Source organism: Sciurus carolinensis, chromosome 17 (genome assembly GCF_902686445.1).
Source record: "Sciurus carolinensis chromosome 17, mSciCar1.2, whole genome shotgun sequence".
In the NCBI taxonomy this organism is placed as follows: Eukaryota; Metazoa; Chordata; class Mammalia; order Rodentia; family Sciuridae; genus Sciurus; species Sciurus carolinensis.
Genome location: NC_062229.1, coordinates 31,934,416 through 31,959,396, shown reverse-complemented (window position 1 = coordinate 31,959,396; position 24,981 = coordinate 31,934,416). Strand labels below are relative to the sequence as shown.

At 33.8% G+C, this 24,981-nt stretch overlaps 1 protein-coding gene across 7 annotated transcripts in view; it reads left to right on the top strand.

Moving 5' to 3' along the window:
• Positions 1-24,981, top strand: part of Golga4 (golgin A4) — a 101,133-nt gene that overhangs the window by 57,337 nt on the left and 18,815 nt on the right. For all 7 annotated transcript variants that reach the window (XM_047530242.1, XM_047530241.1, XM_047530240.1 and 4 more), the window contains 9 exons: positions 3,351-3,482; positions 5,591-5,746; positions 7,128-11,368; positions 12,126-12,247; positions 12,695-12,825; positions 18,528-18,641; positions 19,481-19,501; positions 19,675-19,743; positions 22,015-22,090. In XM_047530242.1, the coding sequence (XP_047386198.1) occupies positions 3,351-3,482; positions 5,591-5,746; positions 7,128-11,368; positions 12,126-12,247; positions 12,695-12,825; positions 18,528-18,641; positions 19,481-19,501; positions 19,675-19,743; positions 22,015-22,090 (5,062 nt within the window). The remainder of the gene's footprint in view (positions 1-3,350; positions 3,483-5,590; positions 5,747-7,127; positions 11,369-12,125; positions 12,248-12,694; positions 12,826-18,527; positions 18,642-19,480; positions 19,502-19,674; positions 19,744-22,014; positions 22,091-24,981) is intronic.

Sequence of the window (24,981 nt, the reverse complement as noted above, 5' to 3'; positions counted from 1 at the left end):
CCCTGCCTGCCCCCAGTTCCCTTTTCCACCCATTCGTGGTTTTGGTTTTGCTTGTTTTTCCTCCTGTCATGTTTGCCTTGTTGTCTCTATCCTGTTGCTTTGCTGACTCCCTGTTTACCTTCTTAATATTTGATTATGGCCTCTAAAATGGCTTATGAAAAATTACAGATCTCAATAGATGAGGCTTGGATATTAGAGTTGCAGTGTGTGTTTTTACTTCTGGCAAGGTTTCTGTGGTTTTATTCATAGCAGGTGTTATATAAATAGTTGTGCATAGAGATATGGAGAGTGGCAAATTAAATCATTTTCATGTTTTCTAATCCTTCTGCTGAACTACAGGCAAATTGCAAGATAGAAATTGTGACCAATTATTTTTTATATAAGGCATTGACTACAACTGTCTAATTTTATCTTAATTTTTTGAATGGTCATATGATGTGCTAAGTAATTGTATCATGGAATATAATGATGTAATAATATGTAAATTATTTTGAAAGATCCTAATGTGACTGTGGTATAAAAAATCAAGATAAAAAATTACACTCCACTTATGTATGATCTGTCAAAATGTATAAATGCATTCTACTGTTATGTATAAATGCATTCTACTTTTATGTACAACTAATTTGAGTAAATAAAAAGAATTAATTAAAAACACCCAATTATATAGTGAAAAAAGATTTCCCTCCATTTTAACCTCTTAGTTTTTCCAAGCATAAGTTGTTTTTTGAATATACTTCCCAGAGATAATCTCTGCATATAACTTCCTTGTTGTTTTATAATCCCCTTTAATTTTCTTCAATACAAAAACACCATGTTATATAAATTGTTCTAATTTGCTTTTTCTTTTAATTATCTAGGAGATTGTTCCTTATTTGTTGATAACTGATAATGATGCACCTGCCCCAATCTGTTTTAAAGGCTGCTTGAGTTCATTGTATGAATTTCCCATAATTTAATTGTTGCCTGATGGATATTTAGATAGTTCAGATTTTGCTATTGGAAATTGTGACTATCCTTTACATATTTGTTTACATGTGTATTTCTTTAGGATAGATTATTAGAAGTAGAATATTACTCAAAGATTATGTGCATTTGTAATTATTGCCTGGTTGCTCTAGCCCTGTGGAGTACAGTTTAGACCCTCACATACCATGTGTTAAAAGTGTTTGCCCCAGTCACAAAGATGGTATTATCTTACCTTTCTCTCTTTCCAAGCTTATAAATTTTAAAAAGGGATATCATCATAGGGGTTTTGTTGTTCTTTTGGTACTGGGGATTTGAACTCAGGGTTACTCTACTACTGAGCTACATATCCAGCTCTTTCTGTTTTTTATTTTGAGACAGTATCTCCCTGAGTTGCCAAGACTGGCCTCAAACTTGCCATCCTCCTGCTTTAGCCTCCTGAGTAGCTAGATTACAGATGTGCACCACCAGGCCTGGCTTATTGTAGTTCTGACAGGTATAATTCTTAACCAGTATGGTATAATTCCTACCAGTACATATTTTTATATGTTTAAAAGGAATTTGTAGTTTTACTCTTTGAATTGATTGACTAAATCCTAGACTTGGTTTTATCGTTGTTGGGCAGCATGTTAGTCTTTACTTACATAATTGTAGAAGCTCTTTACTGATGGTGGGAATTAGCCCTTTGGATATAACATGCTTTTATCCAAGTAATCTCAGATTATTGTTGACTTTATTTACAGTTTGTTTTGTTTTTGTTTCTTGGGATTTTTTATTTTTAGCCATAAAATGTTTTTTTTTAATGGTAGTTGAATTTATTAGTCTTTTCTTTAAATGCTCTCTGGATCTTTACTGGTTTTCTTTTAATTTATTTTTATTGTAAACAAATGGGATACATCTTGTTTCTCTGTTTGTACATGAAGTAGAGTCATACCTTTTGTGTAATCATTCATTTACATAGGGTAATGGTGTTCGATTCATTGTTATTTTTCCTCACTCCCCCATCCCTCCCACCCCTCTTTTCCCTCTATACAGTCCCTCCTTCCTCCATTCTTGCCTCCCTCCCACGCCACTCTGTTTAAAAACACTTGAAGGACTGGGTTTGTGGCTCAATGGTAGAGCACTTGCCTAGCATGTGTGAAGCACTGGGTTCAATTCTTAGCACCACATAAAAAAGTAAATAAAGATATTGTGTCCATTTACAGATAAAATATTAAAAATAAAAATAAAAAAATAAAAACACTTGAAGGGGTGGGCATATAGCTCAGTTGTAGAGCACTTGCCTAGCATGTGCAAAGTCCTACATTGGATCTCCAGTACTGCAAAACAAAACAAAACAAAAAGAGAAACACATGCTCAATTATGAGATCCTAGTTTTTAATCCTATTTTTTTTTTCTTGTGGCACTTTGTTGCTTTCATTTGTTTAAATAATTACCTCTTTGGTCCAACCAAAATTTATTTGGTGTGGGGAATGAGGTACAACTCCAACTTGAAACCTTTTTCCAGATGTCTACCAAATAGTCTCCAAATTATTTAATAATCCACCCTTTACCTTCTGATATGCCATGTTATCTTCATTGCATACTAAGTCAAGTAATAAATGTGGGTCTTTTTTTCTGGATTCTCTGTGCTGTTCTATTGCTTTGACTATGTACTGGTATTGCACTACTGTATTTATTCTAGTTTTATAATATGTCCTACTGTTTGTTAGCCTTCCCTAATTACTCTTATTTTTTGGAAGAGTATTGGCTATTTTTTTGCATGTTTATCTTGTCTAATGACTCCTCCAAGCAAGAATAAGACCTGTAACTTTAATAAATAGTCCATACCTAGAAAGCTAGCATAATTAGATTGGTGCAGCCAGGGCAACTTGATTTCCATGAAGTGCCCTCTCTGAGAACATCCTGACCCCCCATCTCCCATTGCTTTCTTGTTCTGGGGAAGTTCCTGGCAAGTTGTAGAAATGGAGTTTCAACCCCATAGGACTCTACTACAGCAGCAACATTTCTTGTCTTAAACTAAGAGAAAAGGATTACTGGTTTTTCGTGTGTGTGTGTGTGTGTGTGTGTGTGTGTGTGTGTGTGTTTTCTTTCCTTTTTCCTTTCCCTTTTTCTTTTTTTTTTCTTTTCAGTGGGGTCTTGCTATGTTGCCCAACCTGGTCTCAAGTGATCCTTCTGTCTCACTGGGAAAAATGCAGGGAACATAGGCACAGGCCACCATGCCCAGCTTGTTTTTTAACTGTCATGGCTTTAGTGACTTTGATCTATATAGAGAATTTTTTCCTCTTATTAGCTTCATTAAACTATAATAAAATGTTATTTCATTGTGGAGTTACATATTTTATTCTGGGTGTTTTCATTTTATCTTCTTGGCTGATTTTCAGAAATCCAATGAAGAACAAATTGCTAAACTGCAGAAACAGCATGAAAAGGAGCTGGCCAGCAAAGAGCAGGAATTGACCAAAAAGCTTGAGATTCGAGAAAAGGAATTACAGGAGCAAATGAAAGTAGCTCTTGTAAGTACCTATTTTATTTTTGCTATAGATAAATTTCACAGAGTTAAAGAGTTGACATCCCTGGCCACTGTCTCTCAGCTATGCAGAGAGGATAGGAGGTAGGCAGAAAAAGCAGTCAGAACTCCTTAGCTTAGTATTCTGTAAAAATTAAATGTACTCATTTACCAAGCTGTCATCAGTCAGTTTGCTTGTTTGGGTATGTTTATCCAGCCCTTCCACCCTATCAGTAGTCCGAAATTAGGAAGAAGAAAAGGAGAAGGTAGGTTAATTGAACTTGTGACTTCAGGAAGAATGTTTGAAAACTCAACTGACCCATTGTACCCAGAGCACAGATCTCCAAAGTTTTGCCTGAATTGCATTTTAAAAAGGAGAAAATGTTCAATCCATATGATGTTTAAAAAATAAAGTTAAATTTAAAAACAGACTGAACTAACAAAAGCAATAACCAGAAAAGCAAAGATTCATATTTTTGCTGATAGACTTGTTGAAATAATATAATTTGAAAATTTAAAACAAAAATAAATTTTTCTTCAATTGTGGAAGCCTTTTTATGTAAGTTATCATAAAAAGTGTTAATGTGAAAAATGTAGTTTTTATATGAATTTATTATCCTTAAAATAGTATGTATACTTTTAAAATGCGTTTAGTGCAAAAGCGTGAAGAAATAGTATTTAAAATTTTAATCTTCTTCCTTTATACATTGTTTTCTTAATTGGGTCTGAACTTTTGAGAATTTCATAAATATAATGAACTAATGATAATGATTCTTGAACTAAGGTGACAAGTTTTCTAATCTTTGTGGGGCAAATAAGCTTATAAATTTATAGTATAATTTTCTGAGATTTGGGAAATTAATGTGTGGTTGTGAAATTTATACAAATAATAAACACATATTTGTATTCTTTGTTGGTCCAGAAAGGAATTAAAGCAGTTTATAAGAATATTGAAAGTATAACAAGGCAGTATAAATTAAAAATAGGGGCAGGGAATTGAGAAACAAAGTGGGACATAAATGAAACTGGGACTCTCATCAAGACCCACTATGCTGTTTCAGCTGAAGTAGTTGACCTTTATAGGCACTGGACCTTCATCACTGGCCATGTTAATAATGATTTCTAAGAACTGATATATTCAGATATATTCCAAATAGCACAAAACATGTCTGCTTGCCCCCTTCTTCATTCAATACACTTTATAAAATTTTTTTCCTTTTTATAAGCATGTAGAAATTCATTTAAAATATATTTTACATTAAACAATATGGTATGTTGAAACTTTTAAAATCAATGTTATATAAACTGGTATTTTCTTCATCAGTCTACTCATAATAATGGTACAAAATCATTGCTTACAACAGTGTGCTTCACCAGGGTATAGTGACCTGAGAATACTGCTTTTGGCAGCTTATACCTAAGTATTAGATATAGATTAATATACTTACTATAACTGAAGTTCAATCAAGAAATTAATATTTAATGTGCTAATCTATGTTAAAAGTACTCTTTAGAACTTCTCAAAATAGTAAAAACTTTTAATATGATTATTGATATGTAATAAGGAGAATTAGAGAAAATTTTCAGAGTTGAGGGGACAGTAGAGTTCAGATAATCTAAAAAGAGTGTGGTAGGCTTTGTTTTATAGATATTTCCTTATTCTTATCCATATATTCACAAGTCATCTAACTTTGATTTCGTTTTCCATGTGAAGTACCCTATTACAATGAGGTGTTTCTCACAGACCACATAAACTTAAACAGTGTTTCTAAACAGTGTTGAAATACCAATCTCAAGTACAGAAAAAAGAGAAATAATTGTATTGCCCTTCATATTTAGAAGTTTTTTGTGAAACATTTTAAGTAGTGGAAAAATAGGAGACATAGTGGGGTTACTGGAACAAAATTTTTCTTATTAATAATAATTGTGGCAAAGATCAGCCAGACCATACTGGAAAAGTCAAAGTGCCAGTTCTGTAGACAAGAGAGATGATGATATTGCCTACCTCACAGGGCTGGGTGCAGATCAAATGAAAGTCATGATTTCTGTGGAACTGCTTTGGGAATGCTGAAGATTTATGTGGGTTTAAGATGGTCTTAATTATTTTTGGCACAGGAAAAGAGTCAGTCAGAATATTTGAAGATCACCCAAGAAAAAGAGCAGCAAGAATCTTTGGCCCTGGAAGAGTTAGAGTTGCAGAAAAAAGCAATCCTCGTAGACAGTGAAAATAAACTTCGGGACCTTCAGCAAGAAGCAGAGACTTATAAAACTGTAAGTTTAAATAATATTCAGATTCTAGGTCTGTGAAATTATTTATATAAAATAATTTGTGTTTTTTCAAACAGGTACCACATTTCAAATAACTGAGATAAAGGGCTAGACAACAGCATTATAAGATTTCAGAGAACCTTTTGTTTTACTGGGTTAGATGTATGTATACATGCCCTTCATTTTTAGATGGTGAGAGCTGTTCATGGGAGTGCTTCGGGTTCTGTGCTCTGTGTTTGCTACCTGGTGCTTCTGGTTTTGTCTTAACTGGCTATATTTTTGACAGCCACATATTCTGCCTCTGAGCACTCAGGTTCTACATCTTCCCTGCTCCATTGATTTCCTACCCCTGACCTAGGAAGTGGTCTCACTGTGTAGGTAGCACTTGCCCTGGATCCTTCTTGCTTGTCCAACTTCACCTCCTACCATGTCCTAAACATAATCTATAGTTCACTTACATCAATATCTTGCTTTTGCATTTAAGTTTTTCCATGTTAATATAATCCTATAATGAATATATTTGTATGTTTGTTTCATTCTGCATATTTTAAAATTTACTGACCTTTCCTTCAGCAGTATTTCAAATGTGCTTCCTGTTTTAAAAACATACAGATGTTAGACTTTTTTAGCCTTTTGCTGTGATTCACATAGTAAGATAGTCATACTTCTAAATTGTTTACTTTTCCATTACCAACATTTATAAAAGATGGCATGGTGGATAGAAATGGTCACTTAAGAGGACTAGATCTTTACACTTGCTAGTTTCATAAATTAATCGTGTCTTAATTTCCTTACCAGTCACCTGAAGAGAGGACTTTTTCAGCTCTTACATTCTATGGTCTGCTTTACTTTGCTCTTTTTCCTTCAGTCAAGATTGATGTTTTCATGAATAATAGTAGTCTTTGGTAAAATTTATATAAGTACTTTTTTAAAACAAATGAAAACCTTCTAAATAATAATTTTTGTGATAAAAAAATCAGACAAATTTTCTTCCAGAGTTGATATGGAAATAACAAAATACTGTTGTAGGCCTTAAATAAACATGGGGGAAATTCATTTTCCTATCAGAAGTTACTATTATCTGTTTGTGATTTATGTTTTTTGTTTTTTTATTACCCATTAGAATCTTCTTGAAAATAGATGTAGTTGAAATACTTACCAAATAAATAGAAAAAAATTTGGAATTATGAATTGTGTAGAAAAACAGAATCTTTCCTTTGTTATATGATTTCTTTAGTAATTGAGCACACATTGTCCTTTTTTGTGTTTGGTATGATATGTAAAGTTACTTATCTAAACTTTAGGTAGTAAACATCATGTCTGTATATCATTGCTAATAAGCTAATATGGACTTTAATAAAAATATGTTCATTTTCATTAACAGAGAATTCTTGAATTGGAAAGTTCTTTGGAGAAAAGCTTACAAGAAAACAAAAGTCAATCAGAAAATTTAGCCGTTCATTGGGAAGCTGAAAAAAATAAGCACAATAAAGAAATTACAGTCTTAGTTGAAAAACACAAGACAGAACTGGAGAGCCTGCAGCATCAGCAGGATAACCTTTGGTCTGAAAGACTCCAAGTCTTAAAACAACAGCATCAGACTGAAATGGAAAAATTTAGAGAAAAATGTGAACAAGAAAAAGAAACACTATTGAAAGACAAAGAGATTCTCTTCCAGGCCCACATAGAGGAGATGAATGAAAAGACTTTAGAAAAGCTTGATGTAAAGCAAACAGAACTGGAATCATTATCTTCTGAATTGTCAGAGGTATTAAAAGCTCGTCACAAGCTAGAAGAGGAACTTTCTGTTCTAAGGGATCAAACAGATAAGATGAAGCAAAACTTAGAAGCCAAGCTGAATGAACAGAAAAATCATCACCAGCAGCAAGTTGATAGTATAATTAAAGAACAAGAAATATCTATCCAGAGAACGGAGAAGGCATTAAAAGATCAAATTAATCAACTGGGGCTTCTCTTGAAAGAAAAGGACAAGCATTTGAAAGAACATCAGGCTCATATAGTAAATTTAGAGGCAGATATTAAAAGGTCTGAGGAAGAACTCCAACAGGCATCTGCTAAGCTGAATCTTTTCCAGTCACATCAGAATACCACACGTGAACAGGCAAAAGCTTATGAGGAGCAGTTGACCCAATTGCAGCAGAAGTTATTGGATTTGGAAACAGAAAAAAATCTTCTTACCAAAAAGGTAGCTGAAGTGGAAACACAAAAGAAAGATGTTTGTACTGAGTTAGATACTCAAAAAACCCAGGTTCAGGACTTAATGCAGCAGCTTGAAAAACAAAGTAGTGAAATGGAGGAAAAAATAAAATCTTTAACCCATCTCTATGAGTCCCAACTTAAGGATAGTAACATTGAGCAGGAACAGACAAATCAAATTTTGATGGAAAAGGAAAATATAATTTTACAAATGAAAGAAGGACAGAGCAAAGAAATTGAGATTCTCAAACAGAAATTGTCAGCCAAGGAGGACAGTATTAGTATTTTGCATGAGGAATACGAAACTAAATTTAAAAATCAAGAAAAAAAGATGGAAAAAATTAAGCAGAAAGCAAAGGAGATGCAAGAAACATTAAAGAAAAAATTGTCAGATCAGGAAGCCAAACTTAAAAAAGAGCTTGAAAATACTGTTCTAGAGCTTAGTCAGAAAGAAAAACAGTTCAATGCCAAAATGTTGGAAATGGCACAGGCTAACTCAGTTGGAATCAATGATGCAGTATCAAGACTGGAAACAAATCAAAAGGAGCAAATAGAGAGTCTTACTGAGGCACACAGGCGAGAACTCAGTGATGTCATATCAAGTTGGGAAAAGAAACTTAATCAGCAAGCTGAAGAGCTTCAGGAAAAACATGAAATCCAGTTACAAGAGAAAGAACAAGAGATAGCAGAACTGAAGCAAAAGGTCCTCATATTTGGGTGTGAAAAAGAAGAGATGAACAAGGAGATAAAGTGGCTGAAGGAAGAAGGTAGTAAGCAGGATACTACATTAAATGAATTACAGGAACAGTTAAAGCAAAAGTCTGTTCACATGACCTCTCTCTCACAAAATGAAACTAAACTGAAAGCACAACTGGAAAAGCTGGAGGTTGACTTGAATCATTCTCTGAAGGAAAATACTTTTCTTCAAGAGCAACTTGTTGAACTAAAAATGCTAGCAGAAAAAGAGAAACTTAAGGTTTCTGAGTTGACAGATGAGTTGAAAATTACGGATAAGGAATTTCAGAGTTTGAAATCTTTACATGAAAACTGTAAGAAAAGCCTAGAAGACAAAAGCTTGGAATTCCAAACATTATCTGTGGAACTAGCATTTCAGCTAGACAGTTACTGTAAGAAAACTGAAGCTTTATTGGAAGCCAAAACAAATGAGCTAATTGACATTAGTAGTAGTAAAACTAATGCCCTTCTTTCTAGGATTTCCCTCTGTCAACACCACACAACTAAAGTTAAGGAGGCCCTGCTAATGAAAACTTGCAGAGTTTCTGAATTGGAAGCACAACTTAAGCAGCTAACAGAAGAGCAAAATGCACTAAATACTTCTTTGCAACAGGCTACCCATCAGCTAGAAGAAAAAGAAAATCAAATTAAGAGCATGAAGGCTGATATTGAAGGTCTTGTGACAGAAAAAGAAGCCTTACAGAAGGAAGGAGGCAATCAGCAACAGGCTGCCTCTGAAAAGGAGTCTTGTATCACACAGTTGAAGAAGGAGTTATCTGAAAACATCAATGTGGTCACATTGATGAAAGAAGAGCTTATGGAAAAAAAATCTGAGATCAGCAGTCTTAATAAACAACTAACTGATTTAAATGCTCAGCTTCAGAATAGTATCAGCCTAACTGAAAAAGAAGCGGCCATTTCATCTCTCACTGAGCAATATGACAAACAGCAACGTGAGTTGCAGGATCAGGTACAAGATTTGTCTTTGAAAGTCAATACACTGAGTAAAGAGAAAATGTCTGCTCTTGAGCAGGTGGATCACTGGTCCAACAAATTCTCAGAATGGAAGAAAAAAACTCAGTCAAAATTTATGCAACATCAAGACACTATTAAAGAATTGAAGATGCAGTTTGAGTTAAAAACAAAGGAAACTAGTGAAAAGGATGAGCAGATCAGTTTATTGAAGGGAGACCTTGATGAACAAAATAAAAGATATGAATGTTTAAGGGGTGAAATGGAAGACAAGAAGAGTAAGATGGAGGAAAAGGAGTATAATTTAGAGACTGAATTAAAGACTCAAACAGCAAGGATTGTGGAATTAGAGGACCACATTACTCAGAAAACAATTGAAATTGAGTCTTTACATGAAGTTCTTAACAATTACAATCAATTAAAAGACATTGAACAGAAAGAATTGGTTCAGCAACTTAAACACTTTGAAGAGTTAGGAGAAGAAAAGGACAACAGAATTAAAGGAGCTGAGGAAAAAGTTTTAAGACTTGAAAAGCAAATGTCTTCCATGGAAGCTGAACTTGAGATTAAGAAGAAAGAAATAGAACATGTGAATTCAAGTGTGAAAAGCAAAGAAGAGGAGTTAAAGGCTTTGGAAGATAGACTTGAATTAGAAAGTGCTACAAAATTAGCAGAACTTAAGAAGAAAGCTGAGCAAAAAATTGCTGCTATCAAGAAGCAGTTGTTGTCTCAAATGGAAGAGAAAGAACAACAATATAAAAAAGGTACAGAAAGCCATCTGAGTGAGCTAAACACAAAATTGCAAGAAAGAGAAAGGGAAGTTCATATTTTGGAAGAGAAACTTAAGTCAATGGAAAGTTCTCCACAATTGGAAACATCAGTTGTATCCAAATCAGCCAACAATGTGGCTCCTTGTCCAGAGCAAGAAGAAACAGATTCCCAAGGCTGTGTACAGAAGACATATGAAGAAAAACTCAGTGTTTTACAAGGAAATTTAACAGAAAAGGAGAAGCTCTTACAGAGGCTAGAGCAGGAAAAAGAAGAGGCAATTTCATCTTATTCTGAAATGCAGTGTAAGTACCAGGAACTCTTAATAAAGTTTGAATGTGCTGAAGCAAAGCAACATGAGCATCAAATTGTGATAGATCATCTTCAAGAGGAACTTGAGGAAAGAAAGAAATATCCCTTGATAATGTCCCAGCATGTGGAAGAAGAGGGTGGTAAAAATAACATAGGGACAAAGCAAAACTGGGAAAATGTGACTGACAATGTCCAGAAAACCCTACAGGAACAGGAACTAACCTGTCAGACCTTAGAACAAAAGATAAAAGAGCTGGATTCCTGCTTAGTAAGAGAGAAGGAAGTACACAGAGCTGAAATGGAAGAGTTAACCTCAAAATATGAAAAATTACAGGCTTTACAACAACAGATGGATGGAAAAAATAAACCCACTGAAGTTTTGGAAGACAGCACTGAAGAAAAATCCAAATCACATGTGGTCCAACCCCAGTTGCTTAGTAACATGGAAGCCGTGCACAATGACCTGGAGTTTAAATTAGCAGGGGCAGAGCGGGAAAAACAGAAATTGGGCAAGGAGATTGTTAGATTGCAGAAAGACCTTCGGATGTTGAGGAAGGAACATCAGCAAGAATTGGACATACTAAAGAAAGAATGTGAACAAGAAATGGAAGAGAAAATCAAGTATGTTTTATTTCTGCACTCTTCCTTAATTAAGTATCCTTTTTTGTGTGTGCCTAATACAGTTATTTTAAGTTATTTGGGTATTTCCTTACCAAAGTATTAAACAAAAGTCTAGTAAGTTAAACACTGAGGAGAAATTAAAAACAGGTTAGGGAAAGTGTTATTCCATGTTCATTTAGGGGCAAGAATATAAGATCATAATTACTAGGTATACATCCAAATAATTATTGTTTATTATTTTTCATTGTAAAATTATTATTATTTGGGGGGGGTACTGGGTATTGAACTCAGGGGCACTTGACCCCTGAGCCACATCCCCAGCCCTATTTTGTATTTTATTTAGAGATAGGGTCTCACTGAGTTGCTTAGTGCCCCACCTTTGCTAAGGCTGGCTTTGAACTTTGATCCTCCTGTTTAACCTCTTGAGCCACTAGGATTATAGGCCACCACGCCTGGCATAACATTATTATCATATAGCATAGATGTATTGGTAGAAATTCAAAGTGGAAAAGGAAAAAATTCTCCAATGAACCACTCCCTAGAGGTAATCATAGTTTGTATATCCTTCCAGAATTTATCTGTACGCAGATATGCATGCATGCACACATACCCTTAGAATTGTTTTCATTTTAGTAAGGTCATCCTGTATATACTGTTCTGAAGACCAGGTAGCTTTGCAACTTGTTCTTTTCGTTGGCAGCAAGTAAGCCTTTCAATTTTTTTTTTTTTTTTTTTTTTTTTTTTTTTTTTAATTCAGGCAGGAACAGGAAGATCTTGAATTGAAGCACAATTCCACATTAAAACAGCTGATGAGAGAGTTTAATACCCAGCTGGCACAAAAGGAGCAGGAGCTGGAAATGACCATAAAAGAAACAATCAGTAAGTACAATTTTAAATTCAATAAGGAATAAATCACAATCAGCAGATGCTGTATTTTAAGATTATTCTTTCTTGCACTTGTGGTAAATGCTGTAAGTCATTAAACTGAGGAAAAATGATCTTTGCCCAAAAAAATTCTCTATTACATTCTCTAGAAAGTTCTCCTCCCTGGTGTACCTGGCAGTGACTTGCCTTAAAGAGGTATGAGTGAGTGAAAGAACCCTAAAGTATTAGCTAATAATTACCTTGTAAAGACATTTATACTTAGTGAGAGGGTTCTTTTGATCATTTGATCACTGTTGGGCTGGTTGTCTCATTTAACACCCTAAATGCTCACACTCAATGAATTTTATCAAAACTAACTTGAAATTAGTTTTTACTGAAAATGGGATATAGGTAGTTACTCTTGACTAATGTGTTTTCTTACGTATATCCATTTTTATCTAGATAAGGCCCAGGAGGTGGAAGCTGAACTTTTGGAAAGTCATCGAGAAGAGACAAATCAGTTACATAAAAAAATTGCAGAGAAAGATGATGATCTGAAAAGAACAGCCAAAAGATATGAAGAAATCCTCGATGTACTTCATTTTCTTTCTCATTTGAAATTTAGCTATAATAGATTTGTGGTAGCATTGAAGATTTTGATTTCTTGAGTTTTTTTAAATATATTACCCAAATTAGTATTTTCATACTATATATAGATTTATAATCTAATTGATTTGTGCCAGGACTTTTAGTTTCCTGATTAGATTCTGCCCTCTGGGCAGTACAACCCACTTGCTGGTATTGAAGCAACAGTGAGTTACTAAGGAGAAGAAGGAATTTTCTTTTCCTTCTTCCTCACAGACCAAACTATGAAAAAACCATACTAAGATTGGAGAGCCTGTGTTTGAGTAAAGTCTTTAGTAATGGGACAGTTAGTTTATTTTGAGTGTGGCTGTTTAACTTATCTGGAATCTTCTGGGCAAGCAAGTTAACTGTACTCCATTCTTATTCATTTAAAAGGGTTTTTGTTGGTGTCAGAGGAAAAAAAAAAGATGGAAAAAACAGAGTACATCAGCCTAATGTTTTATATTTAATGGAAGGTTATTTCAAAATACTTATTCTATTAATGGCACCATAGCCATAAAGGTAAGCCATGAGCTTGGCATGGTGGCATACTCCTATAATCCCAGCTACTCAGGAGGCTGAGGCAAGAGGATCCCAAGTTTGAGGCTAACCTGGTCTATTTAGTAGGAACCCGTCTGAAAATAAAAAATAAATTAAGGACTGGGAATTTAGCTCAGTGGTAGAGTGCCCTTGGGCTTAATCCCTGAATACTAGTGAGTACTTTGGATCCAATAATTTTTTAAATATAAATATTAAATTTTAAATATAAATATTAAGCTGTAAGTTAGTTTCAGTTGAGTTACATATCTTTTAATTACTCTATTACTCCAAACTTTAATTCTGTATGCCCCAAGAGCCATTTTATGATAAAAATGCAAAAATCAGAGCATCATGTCTCAACTATATTAGCGGTAAGATGTCTGAGCTTAGAACAGATTGTATATATTTTTATTATAATTGAAATAACTGAAATCCCAATATATGACACATGCCTATAAATGCTTTCTGTAATTTTTAGCTTTAAATTTTAATATGAAAAGATATAATTTTACATTTTTAGTATTTCCAGAATATGTATATGCTAAATTTAAAAGAATACTATTCTTGAATGCTTAGAGAATGTTGAAATGGGAAGATAAAATACAGCTGGCTTAGTTCTATCTTCTATTTTTGTTTTTGCAGAAGGAAAAGCAAATTCAATATAGTTAAATGATTTCCTTAAGATGACAGTGAGTGCTAGAGCATATTCTTCATTAGCTTCACGTATTTCATAAAGATTTCTCCTTAAGAAAGGAACTTTGAGAAGACAGCAACTGTTTGTCATGAGCAGTTAAGCCAGGGAACTTCAACTGCAGGGGAGAAGCTTTGCCATACCTCTAGAGTTCCCTTTTGTGAACTATTTGTTTGTCTGGATATGTGGGGTAGCAGATAGTAGACTTTGCAAGGGTCATGACAACTTCTTCAGGTGTAGAGGTAAGGGAGCAGGGAGACAGGTAACTGTAGGCCCTTTGTCTTGGTCCCTCCTTGAAAATGAGCTGTATATTAGCGAGACTGGGGAAGTAGTCTTCATGCTTCAGATTTGGAATAATAGAGCAAGTGGGCAGACAATGGAGAGTAGGTAAGGGAATGAGCTGGATTCTTCCTTAAGTCCCTTCCCGCACCCTAGACTAGCACTGTCCATTAAAAATATGCTGTGAACCAAATTATAAAGTTTTCCATTAGTTATTTTGATAGTGTATGTTAACTAACTTGGTATAATGTCAATATTTTCATCTCAAAAATATTTTAATTTCAACTTGTACTTGAAATAAAATTAACATGCAGTAGGCCTTCATTATCCATGGTTCCTGGATTTAGCTAACTGCTGATCAAAAATATTCAGGAAAAATTTATATCTGAACTAAACATGTACAGATTTTTTCTTGTTCTTATGCCCTAAACAATACAATATAACACTGTTTGCATGGCATTTGTATTAGGATTATAAGCAACCTAGAAACAATTTAAGATATATGGGAGAGGGTAGTCCTGAAACTACTCCCCAAACATACCAAGGTATGACTATATATATGTGTGTATGTATTTATATAAATTTTTATATACTCCCTCTTTCCTTCTCTCCCTCCCTTCCTTTTTTTTTTTTTTTTTTTTTTCTTTTTCTTTTAACATTACTGGGAATTGAACCCAGGGGCGCCCTACCTCTAAACTTTGTCTCCAGCCCATTTCTCGTTTTTGTTTTTGAGATAGGTTGTCACTAACTTGCCCAGGCTGGCCTTGAACTGCTTATCTTCCTGTTTCAGCTTTCTGAGTCACTAGGAATACACATGTGTACAGATGCATCTGACTATATATACACATTCTTTTATTTTTATTTTTAAATTTTTTAAATTTTTATTTAGCTTTTAATTTTTTACAGACTGCATTTTGATTCATTGTACACAAATGGGGTACATAATTTCATTTCTGTGTTTGTACACAATGCAGATTCATACCATTTGTGCAATCATACATGTACATAGGGTAATGATGTCTGTCTCATTCCACCATTTTTCATACCCCCCTCCTTCTCATTTTCTTCTACATATTCTAAAGTTCCCCCATTATTCTCTCATTCCCCACCCCACCCCCATTATATATCATCCTCCACTTATCAGGGAAAACATTCGACCTTTGGTTTTTTGGGCTTGGCTTATTTCACTTAGCATGGTATTCTCCAATTCCATCCATTTATTTGCAAATGCCATAATATTATTCTTCTTTCTGGCTGAATAGTATTCTATTGTATACACATTCTTTAATTCACTCTGTCTTTATATTTTAATCTCAATTTTAACTAGACATATTTCCTCCATTCTGGGGTTTTTGGTAGCTAGTATGTTGGCTAGTATAGCCTTAGACTTTTCAACTGCCAGGTCTAGAGCTTACTTCCTAATTTAATTTATACTTAAATATGTACTTAAATATGTATCCCAAGTACATACTCATCTTAAATTTTTTAAAAATGTAAATAATAATGGGATATTAGCAATTCTTACTAAACCTCATATTGCTTTTATTCTGAGATATATTCTCTACCATTCTTCCATCTGAAAATTTTTCAGGTTGGAATTTTATGTGGGATTTGCATGTATTATCTAGTACTATATTTTCTTCCTCTACTGAAAGATTGTGGTCTTATTTATTTCAGTGATGACATTGTAGAAGACTACATTTTGTTATCTATTAAAATAATTCTTATATGTTAAATTGTTTTTAAAATTTCATCACAGAGACATTTTCTTTTTCCTACCATGTTAGGTAACATACTTATCATTGCCTCATTTGAATAAACTAGGAACTTTTAATATCCTTGGTTCCATCTTCCTATGCCCCTTACACATATCATGTGCATCCATGTACCTATTAGGACAGGCATCTACTTGTTCATCACAATATCCAAAATATAATAGACTCTTAGGATATGGTTTTTTCCTTGAATTATATTTCATGTTTCTCTTCTCTAAACTTCACTGCTGCTACCAATCTGGACTGCCATCTAGTCTAGTCTGTTGTTTTCATATCCTATCTGATCTCCTTTCTATTTGTCTTTTTATTTTCCCTGATATATTCATCCATTCTTCTAATAATTATTTTCTATCTTGAAGCAAAGGGATGATCATATTACTTCACCTCCTAAATAAGTTTGTTGGCTTCCCATTGTCCCAGTGATCAGTGTATGCCAGCTAAACCCAACTTTAACTTGTTCTTCATTTTCTCATGCTTCTCTCTGTGCCTGAAACCATATTCTCAAGCTTTATTAACTAATGCTAGTGTTACTAACCCTGTTTTGGATTTTTTTAGTAAAAGTTTTAAATTTAACTTTTATTTAGAAAAAAATGGAACCACATATTCACATTGCTAAGAGATAAAAATAATACAAGAAGTATACTTAAGAATGATATCTAATGAAAATTGCATGCCTTCATCTTTTTTATTGTAGACTAATAAGCATTTATAAAAAAGAAAATTACAGAACTATTTATTTGTGTATGTGTGTGTGTGATATTGAGGTTCCACGTCTTCACACAGGCCAGAGAAGCACTCTACCACTGAGCTACAATCCCAGCACCAGAACTATTTCTTAAAATAATTCATCAAAGATTTTCCCCTAATTCTTAGAGGCCTTGCATTAGGTTGATATCCTACAGTTATCAAAGCAAGTGCCAGACATAGCTGATTGTCATATTAAAATCTGGGCCTAACTGAATAATGGAGGTGATCTTTTCAAACAAGTCTCAATCACATTGACAAAGACAGCCATGAGAGATATACCAGGGTAAAATAAAAACAGTAAACCAAGATTGAGAGAACTGATATTTTTATAATAACTTTGGTTGATGGTGTTTTAGATATGGAGGCCTTGTTTTCCTTGGTGGCACAATATCTAAGGAGGCTGGTGACGAGAGATTTCTGCTTTGCTGATTTTGAGAGAAGGCACTTATTTTTTTCAACTAGTTTAAGAAAATTTCATGGCAAGTGATATTGAAAATTAGATTTTCCAAGTGTCTTATGGCTTACATTGCCTTATTTTGTGCCATGGGGCCTAGCCATCTGTTTTTGTCTGAGAGAATGTTTCTCTTGTTTCTAGAAAGTCAGCATTGTTAAATCAGATACCTGTTTGTGGTTGTTTTTCCTGTTAAGTCCCTTAGTCAGCAAACACTTGTCTTCATTACTCAAATCAGATCAATATTCCAATTCCAAATGTTCTTTCAGCATAAAGGTTATTGCAAGATTTATAAGATTGAGGAAAGATCTGGATTACTCTGTACAGTAAATCACAGCAATTACCAAGGCAGATGAAGGATGGACAGCATCCTATTATCAAGGCAGTCAAAACTGAAGAGAAAATTATTTGTATGCCAAAGTCACATACTACTTTTTCTAATTTAGCCATGTCTGGTTTTTACAAAATTTAGACAAATGGAGACCTTACATTGATTACCAACAAAATAGTATCTAATTCTTTTTTCAAGGGCAGAGTTTAGTTGAACATTTTACCCTGAAGAACCATTAGTGTGGTTTAGCAGCAGATGTATAGGAGATGTGCTTGCAGATTTGCCAATCTAGGACAGAAGACGAACTGTTGAGTTATATAGCCTATCCAAAGGGGATAGGGAAAAAAAAAAAGTCCACAACATCTGATCAGTTAAGTTGCCAGCTGGTTGAACAGTGCTATGTATACAAATAGCTACTTTATTTTTTAATTAAGAAATATTTTAAAAATTGATTCTAGTTAGTTACACAAGCTACTTTATTTCATTGAATGTTTTCTGAAAATCAAATCCCAATATGGAAAAGACCAAAGTGCATTATAGTTGTTACAACACACTGTTATATATCTCATGCTTCAAACCTTCAGAAATTGTATTTTCAGGGCAAAGAAATGGCTTGATGAGCTTTATTGGGTGAAGACAAAGGGAGTGAGGGTGTGAAAATATTATCCTCAGGACTTGGAGCTCAAAGTGGGGCTTGAAGGAAACTGTTTAGATCTTAGAAATTAATTAAAAATAGTACTGTGTTCTCAAAAACTTGTTTATTTCTCCTGCAGAGTTAGTTTTCTCTACATCATGCTGCCTCTCAATCATGTTATTTTGATATTATTAGCACATTATTATTATTTTTTATTCTAAAGGCTCGTGAAGAAGAAATGACTGCCAAAGTAATGGACTTACAAACTCAGCTTGAGGAACTACAGAAGAAATATCAGCAAAAGCTTCAGCAGGAGGAGAATTCCGGCAACGATAATGTGAGAGGAATTTCAGTTTGTTTTTTGAAAACATGTGAACATTGTCATTTCCATGACTTGGCCTACATATGTAGCAACTCATTTAATCCTAACAAACCTTTCAAGAGAGATTGTTGTCTCCTTTTATAGACAGTAAAACATTCAAAGAGGTTGAATAAAATGTTCAGGCTCACACTATGGTGGGAATTTAAACTCAGTCTACCAGGCATCATTGTTTTTTGAGATGGAGTCCTTCAGTGTTGCCCAGGCTGGTGTGGCACAAGCACAGGCTCAAGTGATCCTCCCACCTCAGCCTCCAGAATAGCTGGGTCTACAGGTGCACACCACCATACCCAGCTTCTAGATTTCTTGATTTACACACCTATGTTGAGTTCCATGATACTTCGTGATCATAGTTGAGAGTAGGTTCCCAGAAATAGTGCTTTAGAAATTTCTCTGAAGGACCTGTACGCTTTAAATAATGTTAATGTTTAATTTTAAGAAGTTTTATAAATCATAAACAAATTGTAGTAAGAATCACATAATGCAGAAGTATACAAAATAAAACCTGTTTTGGAGCATGGCCTTCCCTAAATGGTAATATTGTTAGAAGTTTGGTGAGTGACTTTGTAGTTCTTTTCTTTTATATCCACCTATGTTTGTGGGTAGATATTTTGTATAGGAAAATAAACCAGATTTGAAAGCAAATGTATTAAAAGTGCCTTATCTCAAATTTGACCACTCCCTTAAGACTGTAATACTGACTTCTTATTTCCTTGTAATTTCATATTGCTCTGTTTTATTGTTTTTTTACTTGCAGATTTTATTGCATTCACTCATTTTTTCTTTGCCTTTTTCAGGTAACAATTATGGCGCTACAGGTAAGATTAATTGTTCAATTAATTTAAAGAGTGCATATTGGGAATGCTTTTTTTTTACAAACTAAAACAAACAAAATATGTTTTAACAAGGAAAATTTTCTCAAGTAGTCAAGAAATGTGTCCAGGCAATGATGAAACCCATACCCAGTTCAGATCTGTTTTTGTTCTTTCAGACCCAGCTAGCACAGAAGACTTCTCTAATCAGTGATTCGAAGTTGAAAGAGCAAGAGTTCAGAGAGCAGGTATAGGCTAATCAGTGCCTTTTATTTTAAACTAACTTAATGCATGTTGGTGTGCACTTGGATCTCGTTTAGCTGATTTTACAAAAACACCTGATCTAATAATTGGCTTTGATGTTCTTTTTACACGGGAAATTTTGTTTCTAAGTCCAGAGGTGCTAGAAGTTCTCTATAAATTCATGATTACATATATTTAAACAAAAACTTTTGCATCCTATTATATCTAGTGTTTAACATTTTTGGGAAACAATTTTTATTTGTATAATTTCTAAAGTTCTAAAAAGAAGTTTTTTTTTTTTTTTGGTTTACTAGAGGCAAATATGTTGACATCAATCTTTGGTGCTTTTTCATAGTGGTTAATTTAATACGATTTGTCCATCTGTTATCCACAGACAGTGTATGTAATACAATTTAAATATGTGTGGGTATAACCCCAGGCATGCAACACAAGCACACCTACACCATTGTGTGTGTATCTGTGTCACACAATCCTTGGTGAAGTCTTTTTCCAAAGTCTAGATCAGTAGTGGCTCAGGTCAGCAGGCTAAATTTGAAAGCTAAATTTCCAGGCATTTACCAGTTCTCTTAAAATACACACGAACAAAAATATTTTTTATTTTTTTTTGCAATGCTAGGGTTCAAACCTAGGGCCTCATGGATACTAGGGAAGCACTCATCCCTAACCCCAGGCAAAAATCTTGATAATTGTTGAAATTGTTTTATACTTTCTTTATTTGAGTATGTTTGAAATTTTTCGTATTTTTAAACTCATAAGGACAGGTGCTATGTTTAACTATTTTTTAAACTCATAAAGACAGGTACTATGTTCAACTATTACTTTTTATCCCCTACTTCCTCAGGGGTTTAGCTTTTCCCTTAATTCTTTTTTTTTGTTGTTGTTTTTGTTTTTGCGGTACTGGGGATTGAACTCAGGGCCTGGTGCTTGTGAGGCAAACACTCTACCAGCTGAGCTATCTCCCCAGCCCCCCCCTTAATTCTTAAGATTAGTGCCTTAAAAATTCTCTTCTTTTAGCATCCTTAAAGCTTCAAAACTGATGTGGCATAACACTTTTTAATCTTGTTTTATTGTACAATACACATAACAAAATTTTCCATTTTAATCATTTTAAAGTACATAATTAATTGACATTTAGTTCATTTGCAAATATCATCCACTATTCACATTCACTATATCTAGTTCCATAACATTTCATCACCCTGAAAAGAAATCTCATACCCATCAAACAGTCACTTCCTGTTTCCTCCTTCCTCCAGCCCCTTGGCAACCACTAATCTGCTTTCTATCTCTATGAGTTTGCCTATTCTAGGTATTTTATATAATGGCATCATACAATATTTGACCTTTTATGTTTGGCTTTCACTTAGCGTAATCGTTTCAAGATTCATCTATGTTTAGCATATTTTAGTACTTCATTCCTCCTTCTGACTAAATAATATCCCACGTATGGATATACCATATTTTGTTTATCCATTCATTAGTTGTTGGACATTTGGGTTGTTCCACCTTTTCGCTATAGCAAGTAATGCTGTTAGGAACATTTGTGTACAAGGGTTTGTTTGAACACCTGTTTCTTTTGGGTACATGTATACCCAGGAATGGAATTGCTGGATTATATGGTAATTCATTAATTTTTTGAGAAGCCGCCAAAATGTTTTCCATTGCAGCAGCACCATTTTTCATTATAACAGCAATGTGTAAGGACTCCCACTTTTGCTCTATCCTCACCAAATGTTTTTTATTATAGCCATCTGAATCATTATGAAGTAGAATATCATTGTGGTTTTAAATTGCATTTCTCTAATGACTGCTGATGTTAAGCATCTTTTCTTCTGCTTGTTGGCCATTTGTATATCTTCTTTGGAGCAATGTTTATTAATGTTCTTTGCCCATTTTTTTAGTTGGTTGTTTCTTTTTATTGTTAAATTATAAATGCTCTTTATACATTCTGGATACAAGTTCTTTATCAGATATATCATTTGTAAATATTTTTTCCTATTCTGTAGGTTGTCTTTCCACTTTATTGATACTGTCCTTTGATGCACAGCTTTCTAATTTTTTTCCTTTTGTTGTCTGTACTTTTGGTTTATATATAATTATATAATTATAATTAATTGTATCTAAGAAATTAATTCTACTTGCCTATACCTTGTCTTCAGCATTAAAAATATCTAGTTGCTACAGTAATCATATTTTCCTTACACTTGGTTCCTGTGTGACTCTTAGGATATGATATGAATATTTGTTATTTTTAGATTCACAATTTAGAAGACCGTTTAAAGAAATACGAAAATAACTTATATGCAGCAACTGTGGGGACACCTTGCAAAGGTAGGAATGATGTTTCATGTCATGTAATACATGGTTGTCTCTTATTGGTATATTTATAGTGTTGTAAAAATTTTTTGTCTTTACTAATCTATATTTTTTCTCATTTTAATTGACAAAAATTGTATGTTTTTTCATTTGCAGTATGACATTTTGAAATATTTAATCATTGTAGAATGGCTAAAATTGAGCTCATCAATATGTATTACCTCACATAACTTTTTTTTGTGTGTGGTGAGAACATAGAAATCTACTATGTGCTCTTAGTGGTTTTGAATAATTTGATACATTATTAACTATAGTCACCATGTTGTATGACAAGTCTCTTGAACTTGTTCCTCCTGTGTAACTGAAGTTTTGTATTTTTTGAACAATCCCACCCCCAGTTCCTGGTAATTACCATTCTACTCTGTTTCTATGAGTTCAACTTCTTTAGATTCATATATAAGTGAAATCACATGGGATATCTCTTTCTGTGCCTGGCTTATTACTTCATTATAATGTCCTCTAGGTTTAACCTATTGTGCCAAATGACAGGACTTCTCTCTTTTTTAAGGCTGAATAGCATTCTGTTGTGGCTAATTCATATTAAATACAATGCATATATTTTACCTTTATTACATTATCAGTAACACTGAGTTTTAAGCAAAGGGTGAGAGTAATCTAAAAAATAGTAACAAAACATAATTTAAACAAAAATTAATGCATAATAATTATCTCAAAAACAAATAGTGCAGCAATGTATAAATGAAACTACAAGTTCCCAGTTTATTCTCTACTCTTCAGATAGTCCCAGTTGACAATTTGTGTTTATTTTTCCAGGCTCTTCTGTAGTATACAAACATTAATGTAATCCATTGCATGCACTCACACATATGTACACTCTCTTCTCTCTTAAGTTTTTGGTACTATCTCCTTTTACTATTACTACAATGTTGTAATTACTAATTTTAAGCCACGATTTAAAAGGAGAAAATAATACCCATAAAAATTCTTATATTCAAGAGTGGGGAGAATAACTTAGATATATTTTTCTCTGGGTTTAAATAGAATGTTGTACTTCCAAAGGTTTTTAAAGATGAACTTGAGTCTTTTTGTAGTCCCTTGAGATAATCTTGATCTTTGAATACTCTCAAGACAGGTATCTGTTCTCTAAAGTTTAGTTTGCTGCCTCACTGTATAAAGAATAGTTTTAGCAGGTTTGGTGGCACATTCTGTAATTCCAGCCGCTTACCAGGCTGAAGTAAGAGGATTTCGAGACTAGCCCCAGCAATTTGTGAGACCTTGTCTCAAAAATTAAGAATGACTGAGGATGTAGTTCAGTAGGAAGGTGCTCCTGGGTTCAATCCTCAGTAACACCAACAATAACAATAATAATACATTTTAAAAAATAGTTTCATTTTGCTAAATGTTTTTAGCTCTCTGCTTTATTGAGGGGAGGCACAAGGGCATCAAAGTTATGTAGCATTCTCTTGTGTTTTTGAAAGTTGTTATTTATTGATATGAAATAACATAAGAAGCTACATAAAGATACTATATAATTTTTAATTAAACAAAAGGGTGGCTTTGGATTTTTCCAAACCACTCTTCAAAAAAAAAAAAGTCACCTGGAAATCTCCTACGCTTGCTGCAGTGGTGATTCCTGCTGCAGGTTACTTGCCAGGAGAATGTTAATCATTCTCCTGTTCTTTCTCCTATATCACTTATGTATACATTTTCAAGCAATATTTTGTTTAGATTTTGCTTGTTTGGGAAGTTTATATAATGTAGTCTTACTGTAAGCATTATTAATGATCTAATTGTGTCTTTTGCTTAATGTAACCCTTGAGAGTCATCCATATTGTATATAGTTGTGATTCATGCATTTTCATATTAATTTTGTACATTGTCATACATATTCCCTTGTAGTATTCATGTGAAAAATTTTTCTCTAAAATAAATAAGTAAGGGTGGAATTATTAGGTCACAGGATATGAACATTTTTGTGCATATTTTATACCAGATTAAGCCAAACTCTTTTCTGTATTTTTTGCCTAATTTCTGCTTCCCTTAGCAGTGGGTGAGTGTTCGCACCACTGCAGCTCCTCATCAGTGCTAAATATACTAAAACCCTCTTTATGTTTTAATAAAAACATAAAATTAAAATTCTGTGTGATGATATCTCATACTTTAATTTCATTTCTGTTAGGAGAGTTGAGCATCTTATTTAGTCATTTGTTGGATTTGTTTATTCATTTTAGCTATGTGTATGAATTTCTTCTTTTGTGAAATGCTATTTATACTTACCACGCCTTTTAGTGATTTTTAAGTATGTTGCAAGTATCTTATACTAATCAATGTCTCTTCTTTCTCTGTTAATGTCTTCCTTTTAAACTTATTATACAGCTTTTTAGAACATAATGAAAAGTGAGTATAATAATATAATGAACACCCAGGTACACTTCAGCCAACTTCAGCAATTATTAAGCATAGCCAGTCTTGTTTCCTCTGTACTATAATCTTTCTTATCCTTGGTCCACTGCGTTATTAGTTTTTTATTTGCCACTGGATTATTATTATTTTTTTTTTTTTTTGGTGCTGGCGATCGAACCCAGGGCCCTGTGCTTATGAGGCAAGCACTCTACCAACTGAGCTATATCCCCAGCCCTGCCACTGGATTATTTTAAAGTAAGTTCTAGATACCATGGCTTATTTCATATTCAAGTATGTCAGAATGTACTTCTGCAAAGGATTCTTTCTGTTGTCATGGTGGCGGTGGTGGTGCTGGGGATTGAACCCAGAGCCTTGTACTTGCAAGGCAAGCACTCTACCAACTGAGCTATATCCCAGCCCCCCAGGATTCTTTAAAAGTAAGAATCACACCTAAAAGTTCACAGTAATTCCTAATGTCATCA